The following is a 24,348-nucleotide window of genomic DNA, read 5'->3' on the forward strand; positions in this document are numbered from 1 at the left end:
TTTTTTCAAAAATAATTAAGTTTCATATGAACGTGATTACGTGAATTAGATTGTTGTTTATAATTTATTGACTAGCACTATGGTACTTAGTAGATCATTAAATTAATGGACACTGAAACAACGAGACTAATTATAAGTCTCAACAAATTGTTATCTCAATATAAATTTAATAAACCTTCTACGAACATTATTATGATTTTAAAATTGAAATTTTGCTAGATAGCGAAGGGTCAAAGAATAAGAAATTCAAAAGTTGAATTGACAAAAATTTTTAAAAAAAATAGAATTAGCTATTCTAGTCCTACTCCTATTTTCTACTAAGAATATTTTAATTCTTTTTTTAATTAGATCGTGCTTTTTCAATTCTTACTCTGTTTTTTCAATAAATAAATAAATAAATATATATATATATATATATATATATATATATATATATATATATATATATATATATATATATATATACCCTACATAATGATGTATAATGGTGGATAACCGCATATGTGGATCATATGATGTGGCCAAAAAAAATTTATTTTATTTTCTCTCTCATCTACGTATAATATTTTTCTCTCTCATGCATGTAAGGTGATGATGGTCTTTAAAGATCACCACCAACATTAGTTTGAAACCAGCACCACGTTGGTGCTAGTCTTGAAAGATCATAACCGCCCCCAAGGCGTAACGTAAACGGTGGGTGCATGACATCTCTGGCGTAATGGTCAGAGGTTGATTCTCAGAAACTAACGATCTGAGAATTACCCCACCATACACCTAACGCATGTGTACCTGCATGTACTTCCCTCCATATCCGTAGAGCTGACACTAGGGGGATCGTTAATATAGCAAATCTATTTTTTTTTTTTGAAATATTATAACCAACGTGGTGCTGGTTTCAAGCCAACATTAGTGCTAGTCTTTAAAGACTAATACCAACGTTAAAGACCAACACCAACACTAGTTTAAAATTAGCACCAACCAGCACCACATTCGTGGTGGTCTTGAAAAACCAATATCAACGCTAATTTAAAATCAGCACCAAACAGTTTGTGCTGGTCTTCAAGCACCTTGGTGCTATGACCAGCACCAGGTTGGTATTGGTCTATCAAAATCAGCACTAACGTGGTGTTGGTTGGTGCTGATTTCAAACCAGCATTGATGCTAGTCTTTAAAGACCAGTACCAACATGGTGCTGGCTAATGATGATTTAAAGCTTGTGTTAGTGCTTAAAGACCAGCACCAACGTGGTACTAGTTTCAAACCAGCGTTGGTATTGGTCTTTAAAGACCAGCACCAACATGATGTTAGTCTTTAACGTTAGTACTGGTCTTTAAAGACTAGTAACAATAATGGTTTAAAATCAACACCAGACAGTATTACGTTGGTATTGGTCTTTCAAGACCAGCACCAGCTGGTGCTGTTTCAAACTAGCGCTAGTGCTATTCTTGAAAGACAACACCTAAACCAGCATTGGTGCTAGGTGTTGATCTTTAAAGATAAGCGTCACCTTATATGTAGGAGAGAGATTTGCATACAGGAGAGAGAAAAGTGTTGCATACCGATAAGGGAGTGAATAAAAAACATGAGTTTTGGTCATATTAAATGATCCACGTCTACTGTCATCCATCGTTGTGTAGAGAAAATTATGTAAGATATCATTCTTATATAGAGAGAGAGGAGAGGGAAGGATAATATATTGCTGATCACTTTATGTTGCATGCTTGGTAGAGTTTGGTAGAGTGGAATGGGGTGCGAATGGTATAGGCATTCCCAACCCCATTTCAATTCTAATACTTGTTTCTATAAAAATGAAAATCCCCATTCATATGGAATGTTGATTCCTAATTTAATGGGAATAGTGATTTTCTTGGAGATACGAAGGATGCGAATGGTATAGGCATTCCCAACCCCATTTCAATTCTAATACTTGTTTCTATAAAAATGAAAATCCCCATTCATATGGAATGTTGATTCCTAATTTAATGGGAATAGTGATTTTCTTGGAGATACGAAGGAATCACCATTTCATTTCATCCTCTATCTTCCTTTTTTGATATTTGTTAAAATTATCCCCTATATTCTTTTTTTTACATGATAAAACCAAATCTCCTCCCTTTTCATCTCTATCGGTTTTGCTCCATCTTCCCTCTCCACTCGATTTTCACGTCTCTTTCCTCCACTCTATTTGTTCTCACATCCTACAAAAGTATTTTCATATAGCCAAATCCCAATTTAGTAAATTGAAGTGTTTTTTAGCATGACTAAGTACTTTTCGTTAAAAAAAGATAGATCCGTTATTTTAATGGTCCCCCTAATATCAGCCTCACGGATATGAAGAGAGGTTCATACAGGTACATAGGCCATAAGCGCATGGCAGGGTAAACCCTAGGTCGTCAGTTCCTGAGAATCGACTCTTGACCATTACATCAGAGATACTATACGTCCACCATCTGTGCTATGCCCTGAGGGCAAAAAAAAAAAAAAAAAAAAACTTTTCGTTAAAGTTATTATCAATGGTGATGTCTAAATTTTTTAATAATAGTTTGATTAATATTGTCGATCATATTTGGATGATGATTAAAATTATTTTTAATTTTTTAACTTTTTTTTAGAAGTCAACGCTATATTACGTTGGTTATTTGATATATAGTTTGAATTGTTTTGATTATTATCGAATTGAATATTTATTTAAACACATTTTGAGAATATATTTTATCATTTGTTATTAAAAAAATTTAATAAAATTAGAATAAAGTAAATATTTATTTAATTTTATTTAAAGGATAATTTTATAATACAAATAATATCATTTCATTCCTATTGTTTATTTTGGAATTACCAATCATAAGATTAGAATCAAATGAGTAATAAGCATTACATTCTCAACCCGATACCAACCATTGGAATGAAATATCTATTTCATTTCATTCCACATATGATTCCATTCCCACCCTATTCCATTCATGTCTAGCAAGTGTGCCCTTAGTTTTTTTTTTTTTTTACTTCGTAAACGCTAAATATTACCATAAACTTTAAACCCAAAGATTTTTTTTATACTAGAAGTGCGGCATAAGATGGATAACATATTAAAATCTTATATAGAGAGAGAGTTGATATGCTCCCCGATTCACTATCTACATCATTGGTCCAACTGAGGTCAAGGCGTCCGAAAGTGATTCGGACATCCCGAGTGCATTCACTTTGGGCGCCTAAATCACTTATGGGCATCCCAACCTCTCAGTCGCGGATGAATAACATGGACAACGAATCAAGGAGCATATCATCTCTGTGTATATATATACAAAGATGATATGTTGTTTAATGTCTCCTGTGCAATCATGAGCGTCGTGCTTACATAGCGTTACAAGCTCGATTTCTTTACATTACTATTTTTTTTTTATTCTCTCTGTCCTCTTTTCAAAACCTATGGCTTGACTTTTTCTCAAATCTAAATTTCTCTCGCTCTCACTCCCTCCTTCAGCATCGTCTTCCGCTCCTGCATGGAAGCAAAACAAAGGCACTACAAGCTAAGCACAACTTACAACCGCATACTTGTTCTTGAGCTAGTTGGAAGCTCCCCAAACTGTCATTGCAAATAAAGTCAACGCTGCTTTGTTTAACACCCCTCTCCATTCTCGATCGTAAACATGTCCACTCTACTGTCTATTTTTCAGCTCTGTACAATTTTTTTATTAAAATTTATGCTACAACATACAAGTCCTAGTTATTACAACGTCCAACAACTACTTGTATAGTTTGTTGGTTTAACGTGTAGCAGCTACAACATACGAGACATAGCTACTATAACATATGCAGCTACTTGGACAGTCCAAAAAATCTTTTTTTGATAAATCTTAGTTTTTTTTAGTTATAAAATTTATAGAAAACTTGTTAAGCATCATTTCTCATATTTCATAACCAATGGTAAATCATTTCATTTTAAGTTATAATTCACTGATTCACTCTGATCATAATATATTGTTTATACATGATTCTAAATGATCTATTTAATATAGAAAAAAATATATGTTATCTTTATTGAGTGTCAGCCAAGTCTTTATAATATCTAGATAGAAGTATCAAGCTTTTGAAGCCTACAACATACATTCTTACAATGTTAATAATCTTTTTTAATAAAATTTAGTTTTTTTTTGTTATATAATTTACAAGAAACTTATCAAGCATCATTTCCCACAATTTATTCGATTGTAAGTTATTTCAATTTAAGTTGTAATTCACTCTAATCTTAATATAATATTAGGATTTATGCAACAACGTAAAAGCCCTAATCGTTACAACGTGTAGTAGCTAAATATCCAAGTAGTTGCTACAATGTGTAGCAACAACTTAGAATTAAAACATTAACTTAATTTTTATATATAATTTACAAGACTTTTCAATAATAATTGATTGATGATGTCATTAGTTGATATAAGAAAAGTTTGAGATTTAATAACCAGTCGAATTAATTAATTTTATATTGATATAATTTGTTAGATTTTAATAACAAATTTCCATAAGTTTGATTTGATGAAAAAAAATTAATTAGTTCAATTTAACCAATTCAATTTTTAATCGAATATTATCAGAGTATCTTCATTCAGTTAATTGGAAATTTTGATTTATTTTAATAAATTATTTTAATTTATTCTATTCAATTTTAATTTTAAAATTCTATTTGATTAAACTAAACCGATTCCATTTGTGAGCAATTGATTGCTATGTTCTCAGCGACTTCTTGACCCTTAGAAGTGTCACACACGTCCTTTTCGTCTGTCGGTGTACTCTTCTGCAGTTTCTCGTCCCTCAGATGCATCGAGTCCATCAACTCGCTTCCCGTGTCATCCTTCTCGTCCGCTGCGTCTTTCGTTCGACTTCTTGTATTCTTAAATCCCTGCACACTTAGACAAAAGGCATCAAATATTGCAGAGTCTAACTTAACTTAGTTGATTATATCAAAATCAACCAAAGATACTTACAATAAACACTTGGTTGATGCCCAATAAAAAAAAATATATTTTTCTCCTATATTAAATAGATCATTTAGAATTATGTATAAATAATATATTAGAATTAGGGAAAAAATATAACTTAAAATAAATGATTTACCGTTGATTATGAAATATGAGAAATGATGTTTGATAAATTTTCTATAAATTTCATAATTAAAAAAATTTAAGATTTATCAAAAAAAAAAAAAGGTTTTTTAAACGATCCAATTAACTACTACACATTATAAAAGATAGATCCCCTACCTTAGTGATCCTCCTAGTACCGACCCCACGGATATGGAAGGAGATTCATGCAGGTACACAGGTCATAGGCGTATGGCGAGGTAAAAGCTACTACACATTATAGCAACTATGGCTCGTACATTATAGTTGTTACACGTTAAAACAGCTAATTGTCCAAATAACTGCTACACATAGCAACTAGGTGGCAAAAGGCAATTACACTCGTCCTCAGCGCTCCCACCAACCCGTCTAGGGCCAACACGGAAAAGGTAAATCACGGATAGCTACTAGCCTTTAGAATAGTGACTAGCGCATAAGGGAAACATTTACCTCGACTAAACCGATATTCGAACCTCAAACCTCATGGTGACAGCACCTCATACGCTAATCACTAGACCGTCTCAAGGGATTACACATAGCAACTAGGGCTTCTACGATGTAATATAAATCTTAATAAAAAAGAAGAAAGGAGCAAGAGTGAGAGAAATTTAAATTTAGATTTGGAAAAAAAAAATCTGAGTCATAAGTTTTGAATAGAAAACAAAAGGGGAGAGAGAATTAAAAAAAATTAATAACATAAAAAATTATCGTGCGAGCGTGTGCGTGCGCGATTATTTAAAATGTGAGCTATAACTAACCTTTCCTGTACAAGTTAAATACGCTAAAGAGCATGAATTAAGCTCAAGATCATGAAAAGTGAGCTATAGAAACTCTGCACATGAAAGGAGTAAGAGTCAAATATTGGATGGAACGTTAAGGACCCTACAGTTCTGATTATGGAGTATAAAAGATCAAACTAAACAAAAATATCATACGACAGTTAAGAAAAGTTTTTCACTTATGCACAAAGACATTCTGGCAACTGGAGAAGCGGCAGCTTCTTTACCTCTTTTCATTATGAATGTAGCCTGACTTGTTACGAAAAATATCACCTAGGGAGCATTAGGCAGTCATTTGTGCTGAAGGCAAAGTACAAGTGCAGAGTTTCACCGACGATCTCAGAATCTTTAAAGCCTCTTAGATGTGTTAGAAGAGACTACGAACCAGGAAAGTTCAACAAAGAAGGCTATAAAATCGACTGACTGAAATTGATTATTAAATACGCTGAAGTCGAGTTAAGGTTTCTTCAAAAGAATATGTTAGAAGAGAATAAGGCGTGTGAAAATTAATTATATTTCACTTCAAAGGTAATATGCCTTTCATTGAGCATCCAAAATGGAGGGTGAAGTACCGACTTACGCAAGGTCAAGGTGCCAACAGAGATTTAAGTAACAGAACACCTTATAATTAGAAGACGAGTAAAAAAGGAGATCAAACTAAACAAAAATAAATATCTGAATATTAAAAGAATTTCTTCCCTTCGACACAAGGCATTCTGGAAACTGTGAAGAAGCAACTTCTTACCTCCTTTCATGAGGAAACTAACATGACTTGCTACCAGAATTATCATCTAGAGAGCATATGCAATCACTTATACCAAAGAATAAACACAGATGATGATAAATGTAATAGCATGTCAAACCACAAAATTAGCTATCAGTGAATAGTCTGCTATCTCTCTAAGACTTGAAGTTCTAAAATATCTGAATGAACAGTACGTAGAAAAAAAAATGTTTCATCAAGCCAATCATCATTATGATTAAGCCTTGTTGATTGTAAGAATTAGAACAAATATTGTTCCAATTCCTCTAGTGAGGTTTCAACAAGATAAGAGCATAAAGTGCATTTATTTGATGTTCAACAAAATAGCAGATTCAGATAAAATAAAATTGACCAAACTAAACCATAATGAGCTTCAAGAATTCAAAACTTGCGATAAACTTGGTGCTCAACAACCACTCTACCAATTACCAAATAGAAGTTAGTGAGCCAAAAATGACTCACCAGCCCAGAAACTCCTGAATAGTGACACCAGAGTTGGAACTAAAGCAAATAGTGCCATCTGTAGCTGCTCTGAGGTACTTGTCTTGATGGTAATCTGCCCACTGAGCTTGTTGTTAAGCCCAACACGAATAGCCATCTTTGAGTTTCTTCCAATGGAAAACTGAGATTGCAGATTTGTTCCCAATGCCAGGTCACCATGCCACTTCATCAGGGATAAACCCAAAGTAGAAAGGGACTGGCCAATTGGATAATCTTTGTCTCTGAGCCGTGCCTCAAGGTTGGCCCCAAGGGCCACATCACCTTGAGCACGAATAGCACCTGTGCTTGCAACCAGATTCACCCTCTTTCCAATTGTAATCTGGTCTTCAACTTTCAAACCAGTAGCTATGGTTTCTCCCAAGAACGTTACAGATATTCCACCAGCAGTTTTATTCTTCTTGAAGTTTTTGAATTTGGTTTCACCCCTGAGTATGTAAGCAAGCTGTCTTCCAACAGATTGGATGTCAAAGCCAGCAAGAGTTGAACCATTTTCTCCATGCTTGGCGCAAATGGAGGAATCTAACTGAATGCTGAATTCTTTCTTGTCTTTAGTGACCTGGATAGCAATGGCTCCAGGAAAGTAATTAGCAAGAGCAAGAGATTGTTCAATGCTGACACCATCGTATCCACAGTCATGATCCCAACCATGTGTGTCTAAAACAGGCCTAGTCAAAAGCTGCGACGTTGGCTCCAGGAAACGGTATCGATGTACTGGGTTATCACAGTCAAAAGAAGGCGGCAAAGCCATATCAGGTAAAGGTACTGGCACAGCTGCAGGTGAACCCTCCTGATCATCTTCACCCATATCTCCATAACCAAGATCATCTTGCTTGATTTTTCCTCTCTTCTTCATCTCTTTGATTCTTCTTAGTTCTTCCTTCCATTGCTTTTTCTGAATAAGTTTAACCCGGTAATCATATTCGTCAAAGTAGGCATTGCGTTGCTCCTTAGTAAGCTTAGCAAGCTGAGCCTTTTTAAGGGGTTTAAAGGGTGGAAGTTGATCGTATTCATCTTCTTCTTCGTTTACATCCAATAAATCATCCAAATCAATATCCGAATCATCATTTTCACCACCCTGTTCAGCAGATAACTTTGGGTGTGTTCTGGACTGCAGAAGTGATGACAGCAAATATGGAAGAGGTGGAGATCGAAACCTGAAATTAAAGAGCTTCCCAGAAGAAGAATCTTGAAGTTTCAGAAGGGAATTAGCTTCAGATAATATCTTTGAAGAGTAACACAAAAGGAGCATCTCTGTTCTCCAACTTTTCCCATTAGGTAATACCCTTTCACCCTCTTTGTTTCTTCGACAAGAAGGATGGTTCTCAACCAGAGCAACCGGGTTCATCAAGCGCATGTCTCCAGCTGCTTGACGAATACATTGTTGAACAACATGTGACCTCTGAGCTACAACCATCTCATAGCTAAGAGCAGAACCATTTGGCCCTTCTGGCGGAGCAGAGGCAGCATGTGTGAGAGCAACAATAGCATTAAACCAGATGGAGGAACCCAATATACTAGTAATCGAGCGTAACAGAGGCAAATCATTCAGATTACGCGTCTGCGTATCAAGGCGATCTACATAAAGAACAATGTCAGGCGGGCATCTTTTGATAAATTTCTTTATCGAGATGAGTATCTTTCTGTTTGATGATTGTTCTATTGCAGAAGTACTGAGTCCTGGAGTATCAACAACTCTAATTTTAATCCCTTCTAAAGTTCCTGAAATCTCTCTCAAATAAGTTGTGGCTGGCTTAAATGCATTTGTCTTAGTCTTCAGATCGCCAAAAATAGAATTAATAGTAGCACTCTTGCCCACCCCAGTCTTTCCAAGGACAAGAATATTACAAGAGAAGTCCAAATCCTCCTTGCCATCAGCCTCTAGCTGCATTGCCTTTCTCTTGGCACTTTCAGCACTAAATGCACGACCAGTTTGCCTCGCACGTTTCATGCCTTCTGCAAGACCAAGACGATGAAGAACTTGAGCAGCAACAATATCATCAGGAGAATGCCCTAGCCTCAGAACAAGGCGAAGGAATTTCACCCTTATGAGTAAAAATGCTTGACCGTAAAGAACGCTGTGGAGTTGGCTTTAAGGACGAAACTGAAGAACCTAGTCCAGCAGGGGGGTCAGCCGAGAAGAATTTACTAGCACCTTGGGAGCTTAGAGTAATATTGCCATCAGGTGACACACCAGCAGCTGCTTTAAGTAGAGCAGTCAGTGCAGCAGAATCAAATATCTCTTCCCCATTGCCATCCTCATCAGTATCAACCTCATCATCAGATTCAACAACAATTTCCCCATCCCCATCATGCATGAATTCTGAGCTACCATTTCTGCTGGAAAAATCTTTATCCATGTCTTGTATAATCTGTTTGGCTGTTTCTGAGCTTTCTATGATTGCCACCCTAGCAGGGACATCAGAACCAAAACCTTCCTCTAGTTCATCTGCCTCTACCTCATAAACCCCTACGATGCCATCAGCAGGAGCTGTCTGAGTGGCAGCATCAAAAAATTCCTCTTCTTCATCCAAAACAAGTACTGACTCACCATTTTCTCCAGCAATTAATGGATCAAGAGCATTAGCTTCGAGGTAGCTACTCTTCAAGTCTTCAATGACATTACATGATGTTGCATCGTCAGAAATTTGATTGATATGAGCAACACGAATTTTTCCAGCTTCGGTACCAGTATCCAGAGGCTTCTCAGCCACCTCAAGGCTTCCTATTGCCTCAATTTCTTCAGCACCTTCAATCTTCTCATCCTTTTCATCAGCTTCAATCTTCTCATCGTTTACGTCAGCAGCCTGAGTGTTTATAGCATCAACACCAATAGCCAGAGGCTTCTCAACCTTGTCGAGATTTATCGCTGCGTCAATTACTTCACCAGCTTCAATCTTCTGGTCCTTTGCATGCGTTGGTTGAAAAACCACAGGTTTAGAACCTTCCTCTACTGCAGAAGAAGGTGACTCCATCTCGTTAGAAGCCTCATAATTTTCATTTGGATAACTCACAAACAAATTATCCTGCATTCCATCAACAATAAAAACCTCAATCGACTCACCTCCAAGAGCCTTCTTCTCTGCACTGTCCTCCGATATGGCATGAATTGCATCCTCAGACAACCCACCATCCGGAATCCCATCTTTCTCCTCGCTTTGAACAGAACCCAAGGATGAAGGCTCTTTCCCTTCAATTTTTCCCCCAACGGCGCCTCCATCGGGGGAATTCTCGGTGCTAGAAACCTGCAGCCCCCCGTCACCAACTTGGGTAAGGCCCGATACTTCATCAGCGGAGACAGATTTCGCATCTCCCTCGACGGAAGAAGGAACTGCGCCACCGGAAGAGATTTGCCCTACCCCGCCATCAGGCAATGGAGTGTTGGGCACGGCATCGTCCGGAGTAAGAATCTTCTCTCGAAAATCGACGGAGACGCCGTCTGCAACGTCCGGAGGCCTAGATTCGACCTGAGAAAGCTCGTCTCCGCCCGTCGAGGTCTCCACCTCGGGCACAACGTCGCCACCGTCCTCAGGGATGGAGACCGTTGATTGCTCAGGAACCGGAGTCGGCGCCAGAGGCGCTGCATCCGAGGCCTGAAGCGGCGACAGTGGGACGGAATCGGAGGAGGCCATGGCGGATAGAGAGGAGGAAAAGGGTAAGGGAGAGGGTTTATCTTCTCCGCAGGGAATTGTACAACCGTAGAATGGATGATAAGGTTTCCCCCATATTTATCTAAAGAAGAAGAAAAATTTATTCCATCCTCACCCTATAATTTACGGGAATATCAAGATCGGTCCAGACTCCGGTCGAATGTTTTTTGTGTTGCACCTCTTTTTTTATTTATTTGCAAAAAAACCTTTTTTATCTTAATACATACTTTTGTATTAATAATCTTTATCATATCTTTCTCATTCTATACGTCTTAATTTCTAAAAGAAAATTTAATTTAATTCTGAAAAAACTACTAAATCTTAAATTCAAATCAATACAGATTAATCCGAACACAATTCAAACCTAAACCAACCTGAATCTTCGATCTGACCCAAATCCAAAAACCTACCAAACTAATCAAATGTATTTCAAATCGACTAGAGTCGGATTGACGGATCAAGCCATTTTTTACGCCCCTAAAAATTTATATATCTTACATTTAAAAAATATTTTATTGATATCTTTGATTTATTATACGTTAAAACATGAAATATCTTTAATTTTATAAAACATTTGAACATTTACGCTATCTCTAACTAACAATCACTTTATTAGAGTTTTTAATAAACTCTTTCAACTATTTTTATCTTTGTAGTTGTTAAAATAGACAGATTGGTGCTTCGAACAATGTCCCGTACCAAATCAAGATGGAAAAAATATGAGCTTCAGTGATTTACCGTTCTTAAGCATTAGCTCATTAATCTAATAAGAAAGAGCAAGAGCAGTTATAAGAAGGTAACAAATAAGAAAAAATAAATGATGAAATCAAATTCTGACCATTTCTAGAATAAGATTAAATCAAGAAAAAATAAGAATTATTACATTCAAGGCCTGCACGAGTGTACTTCAGCAGAATGCAACAGGAGTTCTCAGTAATGGACTAAGTAAATTTACACAGGTTGAGCACTCGCAAAATATTTGGTATGAGACTTTGAGAGTTTTACAAACCTGGCCAGCACAAAAAACAACTCTGTTACAATGGATCTAATGAATCCAAGATCTGGGAAGGAGTTACTGCTATGTTAGGACCAGTCCCATCCTGGATTTGTGGAGAAATATCCTGATCCAGATAAATTCACATGTAAGTAATAGTTCCGAGGAAGCACATGACATTTATCGTTCTAGCCGCATTACCTGGGACTGCATGAGCTGCTGCTGTGACTGCATGTCTTGTTGCAGCACGAATGGCTGCGGTTGAGATAACCGATAATATGGCTCTTTGAGATCGAGTTTGCATGAAGATGTCTGCAGTATTCCACCTTGCTCGGCGCCAGGTCCCCACATTTTAGCTTTTAGAGAGATTGAGGAAATAGAGATGTGAGCACAGTGTAGTAGCAGCTAAGGATTAGGAAATTGACCGACCTGACATAGTCAAGTAAATTGTGTAACTTTGAGCACTGTGGGAGACCAGGTGAAGGCGTCCAGTGATTTCTTGACCAGCCATGACGTATATCGGTTGGGCAAGGACACACCGCAGTTGGTACCAATGGGTTGTGGGAGCGCCGGGAGCTGTCGTAAGCCATCTTTGCACAGAACTGCAAGATATGCCCGAACATAACGTGAGAGCTCTTAGAAACCAAAATATCCAAATTGCACTCTTCAAGTTGAAAAGAAAGGTTACAACAAGATATAGCCCTAGAAAAGATGTTAGGGCGTATGAATCTAATATATGCAGACTGCCAATTTTTCATGCGTAAAGGTTTGTTCACTTTCACAAACTGTTGAAGTAGAATTGTTCGACGAATACAAAAGAGGGATGCACGAGTAAAAATTCAGGTTAGAGCAAACAGAAGAAACTAGCATTTCTCCTACCACCTTCTCCCTGGTTATAGATAGACTAACCACCAATCTTAAAAAAATTCCATTTCCAACTCGTGTAGTATGCTAAGAACTGATTCACAAAAGAATAATTTGCTATTTCATGATAAAAAGGTTTATTTAGTTCATAAATGCTTACTGCCGTGAAAAGGTTGAACAATATAGCAGGGACATACAATAGAAGCTATGGGGCACAATCATATGAGAAAAATGATCGATGGGTGAGTATTCGTTCCCCTTGCTTCCTTAATAAGATTACTAATAAAATAAATGTTTTATTTAACTACAAATATGATAAAGCAAAGAATATTAACCAAGTTCCATAGCAATCTGACTAAACAAACTAAACTTTATCTATTCTTGATGTTCCTGAAAATAATAAATGATAAAAATGAAATCACTTAATTCTGCCTCCGTTATGCATTTAATTTACAGGGAAAAAACAACAAATGACAGCTAGGAAGAAAAGGAAAACATGTAACGATGATAACATTTTTAGGAAGAAATTTTGTGCATCAGACTTAAGTTCCAAAATATGCAGTAACTACGACAAGTGCTAAAAGCATGTGTAAGATTACCTCCCATCAAACAATACATCAAACCAACAAGCTAGGCCATGCACCCGTGTGCCAACAGATGAGATAAAACTTAGAGGAATATCAATTTCATAGAGCTCCTCTTCCTTAATAACAAAAAATAGTGAATTTTAAGAGAGTACACGGAAAAATGAATAACTACAGTTAATGAATGAATAACAGAGTATAGGTAGGAAAAATGAATAACTGTGCAACATCATTCCCTCCAACCTTTTACTTGATAAATGAATCATACTTTAATTTTTCATTTATTTTATGTTGTAATCATATTTAGTATTATTAAATGAATAAATAAACAAAACAAGGTGTTAGAACAGGGAAGATAACAGCTTCATAGAGCTCGCCTTCAATAAAAAAAAAAAAGTGAATTTTAAGAGTGTATAATGAATAACTAGGAACAACATCATTTGCTCTGCATAAATGAAGATTATAAAGTGTCTCAGCTTTTTTACACAACCAGCACAATATTTCTCTCTCCCTCGTACAAAAAACTAGATGCTATCCTCTCTTTTGTTATGAACTGGAACTTACAAAAGTTGCAGCTAGGAAAGCAACTCTTATAACTCCTCTGTTACCACCTCAGCAACATCTGTGTTTTTGTACTACAGAAATATTGAAGAAAAATAGATCTAAGCAAACAATTCCTAATTATAGTTGTTCATTTTTTACTGATCCGAGTTTATTTACCACCACGAGTTTATTCACTGATTAGCCAATTCCAATAGATACTGAGATAGCTAAAATTTACAGTAACTTCTCAGACAAAATCATATCTGTCCTGGACAATAAGTATCCAACTCAACCTATTCATGAAAACAAGTTCCAAAAATATTAGTAAACTTCTACCTTCATGGAAGAGAAATTTAGCGGGTGGATGATAGGAGGAGAGACCAGTAACCTTGGATCAAATGCATCAACCACAGGCTGTTTAACAAAAATAGGATAGGAAAAAACATAAGCTATATACAGAATGCAAAACCAAAAAAAAAAAACAGTGTGATATCAACAGTATCCCTGAACAAAATGAATATGGTGCAGTAATCAGATTAATATGCAGAAATGATGATCATAATATTACGACATTAAAAGTTTAAGTTCAACAAATGTCATAAAAATGGCACATGGCAGGAAGAAGTAAGTCTTGGCATCATACTCAAGAAAAATAAGATTTCAATGAAAAAATGTACATAGAAAAGTATCAAAAGTTATATTCAGGAATCAGGATGACTCTCCATGGTGTGTGTTACTTGTAGACTAAATTTCAGCTAAAGTGCAACTAAGATAAAATGTTTGTGTAATATTGACAAATAAAAGAATATATGAATACTTAGAGTCAATCAAGCAAATAAGTTAACGCCATTTAGCAAAAAATTTAGTCATTCTAGCAAGATATAGTCTATGGATAATTAGTCATTCAAGCAAACACGTAATTTAATATCATATAGCAAAACATTTGTAGCGAAATAGTAATATTGGATTTTGCTTCCAAGTCAGTTATGTCTGTGTGTCAACTAGGTTAGTTCCCTAAAAGTTGATAAAATCTGAATATGCATATATTTTGCATAGTAGAAGGAAGACAAATAAAAACAAGTTCACCTGAGAAAAATATCCCTGGAAAGCAGATCCATATAAAGGTGTAAGATCAACACCATAATAGTTATGCTGCTGCCAGAATAGTGCCTATACAAGTCAAATTAAACCATATTTTTTGGTTATTTATTCTCATAACAATTTCATAAAAGCAAGTGTTAAAACATGTTTTTGTAAGTGCAGAAGAATATGAAAAACACGCTAATCGCAAGCTAGAGTACACCAGACACAAGAAGCTTATTTAAAGTGACCAAGTTGGAATCTTTGCAGGGTCAGAAATACACTTTCCTATTTTGATAAGCAGACAATAAATCAATGCATGAGTGTGATTTTAAAAGAATTAGTCAATTTGGTTCTCCTAATCCTTATTTAGTAGTACCCGTGTTTGGTGTAACTTGCCATTATTAATGGAATATTGTCAATCCATTTTTGTATCTATCTTCCTTTGCAAACAACCAAATTGAATATTATCAATTTATGGTTAACTAAGTTATCAAGCAAGACTAAGGGACCCACACTACTCTAAACCATTTAACATAAATTTCTATTAAAACAGAGCATATAAGAGTAATGCTCAGTCACCATCAGGTTAATATCATGCTCCAAGAAATCCTAATCCATAAAACAGATTCAGTGCAAGCCTTTTGGTCACAGATTGTGAAGTTGGCGAAGTGTATAGCCAAGCAATTTTCTTATAAAGATCATTGAACCTTCTCGTACTAGAGAGTCACTTCAAGGTTGTCAAAATTGAGGCAGTAACCATGAATCAATTAAGGTTAAATCAGAAAGTGTTAAGTAGGTTCCATCCCCACCATCTACTTGAGTCTCAATGGTATCAATGTAATAGAAGAGAGGAAGAGGAAGACAATCACGTTATGTCAACAAAGTGGAAGATGACCTTGTTGTGGTCTCTTCTATCACAATTAATTCCATCCTTGTTTAGAGTTGAACCAAACTTATTTTTGTTGAACTGGTTTAGATGTATATTTTCCGTTAAATTGGTTAGTTTTGAATTGAGTTCCCTTTTAATTCCCTTCTCTTTCCCTCATCATCATAACTCACTTGAATGTTGCAAAAGGCGAAGTCCGTCACCCAGGCATTCTGAGGTAGGTCCTCTTTCTATACCCAAGCTCTCTTTCCCTCCTGATCTCTCACGTAACTTCTTCCCAAGCAATGATCAGCAGCCAATCACTCTATGGCGGCATCCTCTTCCATCCAGAAACCTGAGCAGGTCCTTTCCTCACCTGATCCAATCACAATGAGTGTCTCATTCATTTCCCTCTTGATTGTTGTGACTGTATCCCGATCTGAGCATTCTGAACCTTCCTCATTATCTTACTGAAGTTGTCACCAGTAATTAAACAAATATTTACTCTGAGCATTCTGAACTTCTAAAGAAAAGAAGATTAACAGGCATGCTATACTGGTGATCATATCCATGTAATACACCTTAAATTCCAATAATAAATCCTTTATACAAATTAACATCCTACTGATTTTGATTTAGTAGCCAAAAAATAATAAAAACAGTTTTCAACCAGCCAATATACAAAGAAGAAACAAGTTTAGACACAGGTACATTTTATAATATATAATGATATGTGTAATCATAACTCGTAATACACAGAAACAACAAATACATACTCGAAAAGAGAAAATGCTAATTTACAACAGCTACCTTATTTGCAATTTCAACAAAGAGATACTCATCGCTAAATGGTGCCATGTGTATCCTACACAAATTGGCAATGAGAGAGATAATTTGAAGTTGATAATTATATAAGAATGTAAAACAAAATAAAAGTGGAAAAATGAAGTATTTCCAAGTTGCACATCAAGAAAAAAAAAATCTCATAGAAATGATATGAACTTTCTTTAATCAAAGATAATTCCAAGAACCATATTTCAAGAATTTTAATTTAAACCAGCAATTTAAATTCTAAACATAGATTTTGACAGAATAGTAATTTATTATGGTACAATTAACTGCCAAAAGTAATAATTTCAAGGTATTGAGTTCTGGCTGCACCTCCAGAAAAACTTAGCAATAAAATTTACAGAAAAGGAACCAGTAAAGGTCAGGACAGCAACAACACAGCCAGAATAGGATAAATAAAATGTTTACTTTAGTAGATAAAAATGATTTAATTGACTTGAATATTGAATAGAATTTGTGACATATGACTTGAGTTCAATAGAGGGATAAGATCAATCTAGCCAACTCCAGACAGTTGGAACAAACAGAGCTTGTTTGTAACTTGGATAGTGTCCGATATAAAATTACTTCTGGCTAGTTGATATGAATTCAATGAGCTATTTCTAGGATCCATTGAGTCAAGACAAGTATTTAAAGATTGAAACTTGACACTATCATTGCCAATGAATAAACACAGCTAACAAGGGGAGGTGATTATCATATACCATACTAAAATCAACAAACAGCCTACTACTAAGGAAGGTAACACGGATATTATTGATATGTGGAAAAGTTCTTTCATTTTTGTGTTTACCAAAAGCGAAATATCATATATACTACACAAAATAAATATTTGCATTATCATACAACGTTGATTTGATAAGATTCGTTAACATTGAATCTAGCTAATCTTATTTGTTCGGACATGAAGAAATAAAGAAACCATCACAATTGTCAAAAGCACCAAGCCTGAGAAAAGTACAAAAATGGAGGTAGGTTGAAGTGTGTCATAGAATAGATGCCTCAATTTACTATTTCTATCTAAAAGGATATACTCTTATGCTTATTTATGATATGTCTCTCTTAAGTAGTATCAAGTTATTACTATATTGTTAAAAATGTGATTTATAAGTAATAAATAATATCAACTATAATTCTAGTAGTTATATGATTAGATAGAAAGTATAAGATTGTAAAACTTAAATAATATTTAATATTTCAATATTTACTTAATATATTAAAATTTTAAAATTAAAAATAATGAATAATATCATATTAAGCTAAATTAATAATTAATAGAATTTTAATATTTTAAATAAATAATTATAAATAAAAAAGAAAACAAAAGAAAAATATAATTATATGAAACCTCTATATCTATCTGCAAGGAGAACTTATGTGATCAAGGAAAAAATATATATTTTTTCTTTTAACTATGATTATGATGAATTAGATATTCATATTTATTTGCTAAAAATAGAATAAGTAAAACTAGTGGCATACTTATTTTTGGAACTTTTCTTCGTGGGAGAGAAGTGGTGGATTTGAAATAACTCACAAAGAACACCCTTTAAAAGATTACCTAGTACTATTAGGGCAAATAAACCTTTTTCGTACTTATAGATACTGAGATATCTGTGAAGCTGAGATATCTGTGAAGCCTTGGGTAGGGTCGTATTTAATGTTTGTGAACCCTCATGTCAAATAAACCTTTAGGGCAATGACACCATGATGCTGAATTCTGGCCTATTATTGTATTACCTTGTTTTTTCAAGGAAAATGAAAGGAAGAAAAATGATTCAATGTGTTCAGTCAAGAGAATAATTAAGTCTTCTGCTGATCTCTGACCACGAACAACGATTCTTGACAGAACTTTACTCATGACTAGGACATTTGTGCCTATGTACCAAACCGACAGGCTGATAGCTATAGAGGTAATATGGTAAAACAAAAACATTACTAAATGAGTAAATTTAGCATCATTTTCAGGCATCACAAGCTGCAAAGAATTTAAGTTCCTCATGTAGAAAGGTGTGACGAACAAGTTTAAGTACCTTCCTAAAGATGGAAACATCTTCCCATCAGATGCAAGGAATCGATCCCTTGCAATTACATACGTCTCTAGCATTCTTTCATTGACTAACAAGGTACCTGAAATTTTTTAGAAAAGCAAACATCAAGAGAGGTCATTCTCCAATAGTTTGGATGGAACCTATACTAAGTACTAACATCATAACAAAAGAACATTGATGCAATCAAAACATTATAAAACCAAAAACAGAAGAAGGCTATTTCAACACTATCAAATTATGCACTTGTAAGGTTAGAAAATGAGAAACAGACTACCAATTGTCTAGTGTCATTCAGTAGTAAAGCCCATTGAGTAACAAGCTTATCTGCTATGCAGAAGAAAAGGTACAAAAACATCCAAAAGTAACTTAACTAATACCAAGATGAAGAGGCATTGAGAAAACTGAAAGAGCATGTCAGGTTCCAAAAATGAATGCAACAGACACATTATTAAGGAAAAAAAATTACTGTCTAATCATACTAAGCAGACAAAAATGATATGTAATAGCATAGGTTAGCTAAATTTCCTTTAAAATAAATTAAGTTAATCAAGCTGATGAGTTTGGGAAAAGGCTGCACCAAATAGGATTTGGATCTGCATTACAAATATATTCCCTACAGTACAAGCTTCATACAGATCAGGAAACTTGTATCTCTTAGCAATTCTATAAAGAACCAAAGACTACATTACTTTAGTAGATATGTTGAGATTTTGATTATAATTTTTTAAAAAAAGGTTTAATATAATTATGAATTTGGTGCTGTTGAGGCCTCCAATGCAGTTCAAATAAAAAAGCTTCAGATGCTATCTCAGATTAAAACTTGTACTTGGAAGAAACGAGACCAGAATGGTAACCAAGATGGCTCGTGTAGAGTCCTATGGAAAGACACATTCCCATGACCAATAAAAGAAGAATTAACTTTCCTCTTAGTAGTCCATTGTTGTCATATTCAAATGACAACCTGATAATAGCATGACAAGAATTATCATGTCGACTCTGTAGAACTACATAATGAAGACATACAATCCTCCCATGATGAGCATTAGTCAGAACACTTGTTCTTATTTCCCATTTGCTGCTTAGTCATTCAAGGTCCCCTAATCTATAAAAAATTGGCACTTCTTAATGCTGCATGGGGTACTCCAACAGGAAAGTAAATAATTTAATATTAGATAGTCTCATTCCAAGAGATTGCCTATCTTGAAACTCATGAAATTATCTTGTTAGTTGTAGTTTTTTGCCAACAAGATCCCAAGGAAAACTAAAGGGCATTGATACTGGAAAAGTAGGCAAACCCAAAATAAATAAATCCTACAATCAACAAAAATTTTCGATGTACTTCAGATAGTAGACAACTATCATACAACCAACATAATAAGCAGGTAGTATAGTTAGAGTGAGGATAGAAGATTGATCAAAAATATGAGAAATACTAGGTTGGAGAGAAAATTTTAAAATTTAATCAAGCAGCACTTAAATTCAACAGGAAAACACAAAGAAAGAGAAAATAAACAGTAATATAATTCAATAAGAAAGAGAAACAGTGCAATAGACAACTGCCACTGTTTGCAGAGGAAAATTCACACAGCCTTGAACTTTTACAGTGGCCAACAAGTTGTTATGAATACTGATCCAAATAATTGCATACCAACTAAATGCTCTATTTATAACTTCTCGTCACATTCAATGTGTTAGATCCTAAACCTAAATTCTGCACCAATCTCCATTTTTTCACTCATACTCCTTGAGTGATTTGTAGTTTCAAGTTAAAATCATTATCCAAATATGTACCCTCATTTGTAGCGAAAGTTCAGAGAGATGAAATGTTATTATTTGTTTAAGAGAACTTATATAACATATTGGACTCAACTTAATACCGTATAACTAAAACACCAAATGCAGAACTATTAAATTCACAGCATATATAAGCAAGTTCAGTAATCTGATAACTCTTACACTATCTCTCAAGGTAAAGCATAGATACTATCTATGTTCAAGTTTCATAGCAAGAAAAAGATCTTTAAAAAAAGTAATGTGTCAAAGACACTTGACGACAATGAAGCCACGCGTAATAGCAATGCAGCAGTGGGGAAGTATAATGGTATGACGCGCTAAATTCACCCTCTGAGTTAGAAGCTGAGGTTCATGACAATCTTCTCCGTATCATCTTTTAACTCTACTCCCCTCAAACTAAAGATATTGCAAGATTCTGAACTTACGAGAGTAGATCTAACAACTCCGATTCTCTAACAACAATAAGCAAAAAGAAAATGAAAAGCTACAAATAATTGTCATCGATATCCAATGTAAAGCAAAAGGAACTCACCCATTGGCTCAGAAATAAGGATATCTGCTTTTTCTGGTAGTTCCACTTCTTCAATTTTACCTTTAATGACCTACTCAAGTCAAAATATAATCAGATTCAAGAACTAAAGAAAAGTCATACATTTCAATTTCAGACAATAAATACAAGTAAAATCAAACCGTGATCCGCTGTCCAAGAGATGGATTTCCGGCAATAAGCCTGCGTGCATACTCCACCATGTCAGATGCCTCTACAGCATAAACATGCTTAGCTCCAGCCTGGAAATAAAATGCAAGTTTAATACATCAATCAAGAGAAAACTAGATAAGTAATAAACCAGGGTTGGGTACCTGAGCAGCAAACAGTGAAAGAATGCCACTACCAGCACCAACATCAACCACAATGCGACCATGAAAATCAACACGGTTTTCAATTATTGCAGCATAATATGTTCCTGAAATTTGAATAAATTGCGTAAGCATAAAATATAATATTTTACTATTCATATAGCCTTCGGATAGCAAGATAAGATCCACATAGCCACTTCAAATATTTGGAATGTGGCTCAGAGTTGTTGAGATAATAGTAAGATGTTTTGGGCATTCTTTAAGAAAATTGAATTTGTGCCTACCAAATCCTGAGACATAATACAGGCCTGAAAGACTAGAAATGAAAATGCTCTTACATTACAGACCTGTTCTTACATAGTCTTGGAGCATATTTTGCTGGTGTACTAACTGCCCATAATAATGGAAGTACATCTTGGAAGATGTGGAATCGATTTTGTTATCAAATTTGCTTTTAGAAACTACTATAGTTCCATTCTCCAAAGGTCCATCTGAAACAAAAACAGAAAAAATAGGAAACACAACTAATGAATTGTAATCAAACTAAGTTCTCCAGAGCAGAAGCAGATACTTGTGTAATATTATACACATAACCATTAACTACAAGCAAATTAACATACACAACAAATCACATTTTGTTTATCATGTTAAGATTTTTCAAACTCAATTGTTTTTCTTTTTCAACAATGAGCCACTCATACTATGAACCTGTTAAAGCATCCAAAGTCAATCATGCAAGGTATACAGCATCCAAAAGTCTCTTACAAACATCCACTTGGTCATTTAGAACCTGGTTGGAGGATTTTTCAAGGCATACAGCCATGATATATATCACCTTGATACCACAACAATCATCACCATCTTCTATCTTGAATCTAAACTAGATCCTTGATTAAGGGAGTCTTCAATTTCCTTGTATGTGAGATGTGTTAGCAAAATAGGGTCATACTGCCTACCTAATTCTTGCCAATAATAGGGTGAGGCCCAGCAAAATAAAGTCATACTACCTACCTAATTCTTGCCAATAATAGGGTGAGGCCCACTTTTGAGTTGATGCATTTTGATAGTTTAGGTCCATTTTCAAATTTATATTATATTAAAACTCCAATTTCTTCTCCAAGCATATCCTTTCTCTAGTACCAACAATCAAAACAGAAGCCGCATGAGGCAAGCAGGCAATGGAGAGTTTAAAAAATCAAATAAATAATACTTCAAACAGCATACTAAGGTCTCTATCACAATACTTTGATTACTAAAGTTCATGATAGATATTGCACAGCATAGATCGCGGCATATTTTATGATGCTTATAACCTCAAAGGAAAAAAAAATCGCAAAAGCACTATCGAAATGCTCAACATTGAAATTGTGGTTTGACTAATTGATTTTGTTACTTCAATCTCTAGTTTAAGAAAATCCTGATCACACACAGATATAGACACTAGTGAGAGCAAAACATCTAGGAACAATATCATAAACAATGCCCTAGTAAACCATTGTGCACAAATTAAACAAACGATACCAGTTTTTGCATCAACTCCTCCAAGTTTCCACTTTTCAAAAGCCAAAATGAAAGCTTTGCTTTCATCCTTTGTTTTAAAATCAATCTTATATGCTCTTGAAAAAGATTCCTGTTTCGGCAAATTAGCAAAGAAGTTATTAAGGGGAAAATTAGATAAACAATTTTGATTGCAGGGGTAACATACTGATAATCCATTATAGTAGTCATAAAATCATATGTAAATTTTTCAATGAAATAATGACTAGGAAAATCATATGAAAATCATACACTCATTATTACCATGCAGATACAAAATGCTTTGAGAAAAGAATAAGTCTATTAAAGGATTCTCCTCCTCCAAAAGAGTCTTAAGAAAATCAAACAAATGTCAGGTTATACCATAGAACAGCTCATAAAGCAGCTAGGAAAAATTTTCTTTTGTTTATGCAATGAAGGTACAACACCATCAAAAAATGTGGCACGGGATCGCATTTTGATGCTGGACTAATAAGGCCATGAAAATTTTTTCCTCAATCTAGTAATCCAACATCAAAAAGTTGTGACTTCTAATTTAAAGAAGGAATAAGATGAATGGGTGGCTCAGAAGAAACCAAAAGATCCAGCGAAGGAAATAGCAATAGAAGCATTAAAAATTTCTACAAAGTTAGAATTGTACTGAATCTAGAGCATTTAAAGTTTCCAATGAGCTATACTAAAAAGTAACAAGACCTTTTCTTCCTCCTCGTCATCTGCTTCCTCACCCACGCATAGCAACTCCAGATGACCCAACACGAAGATCTGGACAAAGCACCATTCAGAGAAAAAATAAATTTAAAAAAAAATGCCGACAAGACCATTACACTCTTCAAGCCAATAACTTGCAGCGTACGAAAGCGAATAAGAAGCGGGAGGCGCTCGAAAACCTGAATCTTCCGGAGATCGAGGTCGAGATCGGGGACGAAAGAGCTAGGCTGGTAGAACCGAAGCCGAGGGCGGTCGGCCTGGTCGTAGGCGAAGGAAGGGAAGACAGAGAGGACGGCGGAAGGGGCGGAGGAGGAGAGATGGGATAGAGAGATGGAGGGGAACTCCTGCGATGGCTGTTGACTCTGCTGCCCTAGAGGAGCCTCCATTACTTGGCCTCCCCAACGAGAACTAGGGCTTAGCTTCAAAGGGCGGACGAGAGATTAGGGTTTTAGAGTGAGAGGGAGGGCGTAGAACGGCGGGCGAAAGGGAAGAGGAAGGAGCTCGAGCAGCCGCCACACCGAGCGGTCGCTCTCTTCGACATGCTTGTGGTATTTAATCGGCGTTCGACGCTGGCTTCGAAATTAGAAATTGCGATTTGGTATGAATTTGTAACTCAATTAGTTTTTGCGATCTTTTTTTTTTTTTTACCGTTTTGTCAAAATCTAACTAGATTTAGTCCATAAATAGTTATTTTCGCATTTCTTCCGGATTTTTTTATTTTTTATTTATTATTTTTGAAAGTATCCAAATTTTACCCGGACAATGTAAAATTTCTTCATCCGAGATTGGCCTAATTCCAACTTTCTCGAATGCAT

The 24,348-nt window shown here is 35.3% G+C and overlaps 1 protein-coding gene and 1 pseudogene across 1 annotated transcript; both read right to left on the minus strand.

The window, feature by feature from the left end:
- Positions 1 to 6,942: 6,942 nt before the first annotated feature.
- LOC122050911 lies at positions 6,943 to 10,862 on the minus strand (annotated as a pseudogene).
- A 763-nt stretch (positions 10,863 to 11,625) lies between these two features.
- On the minus strand, positions 11,626 to 24,115 carry LOC122050919 (probable histone-arginine methyltransferase CARM1). Its single transcript, XM_042611795.1, has 15 exons — positions 23,713 to 24,115; positions 23,519 to 23,587; positions 22,811 to 22,919; positions 21,637 to 21,780; positions 21,293 to 21,396; positions 21,122 to 21,220; positions 20,964 to 21,033; positions 18,620 to 18,716; positions 16,548 to 16,602; positions 14,876 to 14,959; positions 14,126 to 14,203; positions 13,262 to 13,365; positions 12,228 to 12,400; positions 12,000 to 12,154; positions 11,626 to 11,925 (listed from the first exon to the last, which is right to left on the minus strand). Exons 1-15 carry the CDS (start codon positions 23,917 to 23,919, stop codon positions 11,839 to 11,841), a joined length of 1,635 nt encoding a protein of 544 aa, XP_042467729.1. The 5' UTR covers positions 23,920 to 24,115; the 3' UTR covers positions 11,626 to 11,838.
- Between the last annotated feature and the right edge of the window lie 233 nt (positions 24,116 to 24,348).

This window comes from Zingiber officinale, chromosome 1B, assembly GCF_018446385.1.
Source record: "Zingiber officinale cultivar Zhangliang chromosome 1B, Zo_v1.1, whole genome shotgun sequence".
Taxonomy (NCBI): domain Eukaryota; kingdom Viridiplantae; phylum Streptophyta; class Magnoliopsida; order Zingiberales; family Zingiberaceae; genus Zingiber; species Zingiber officinale.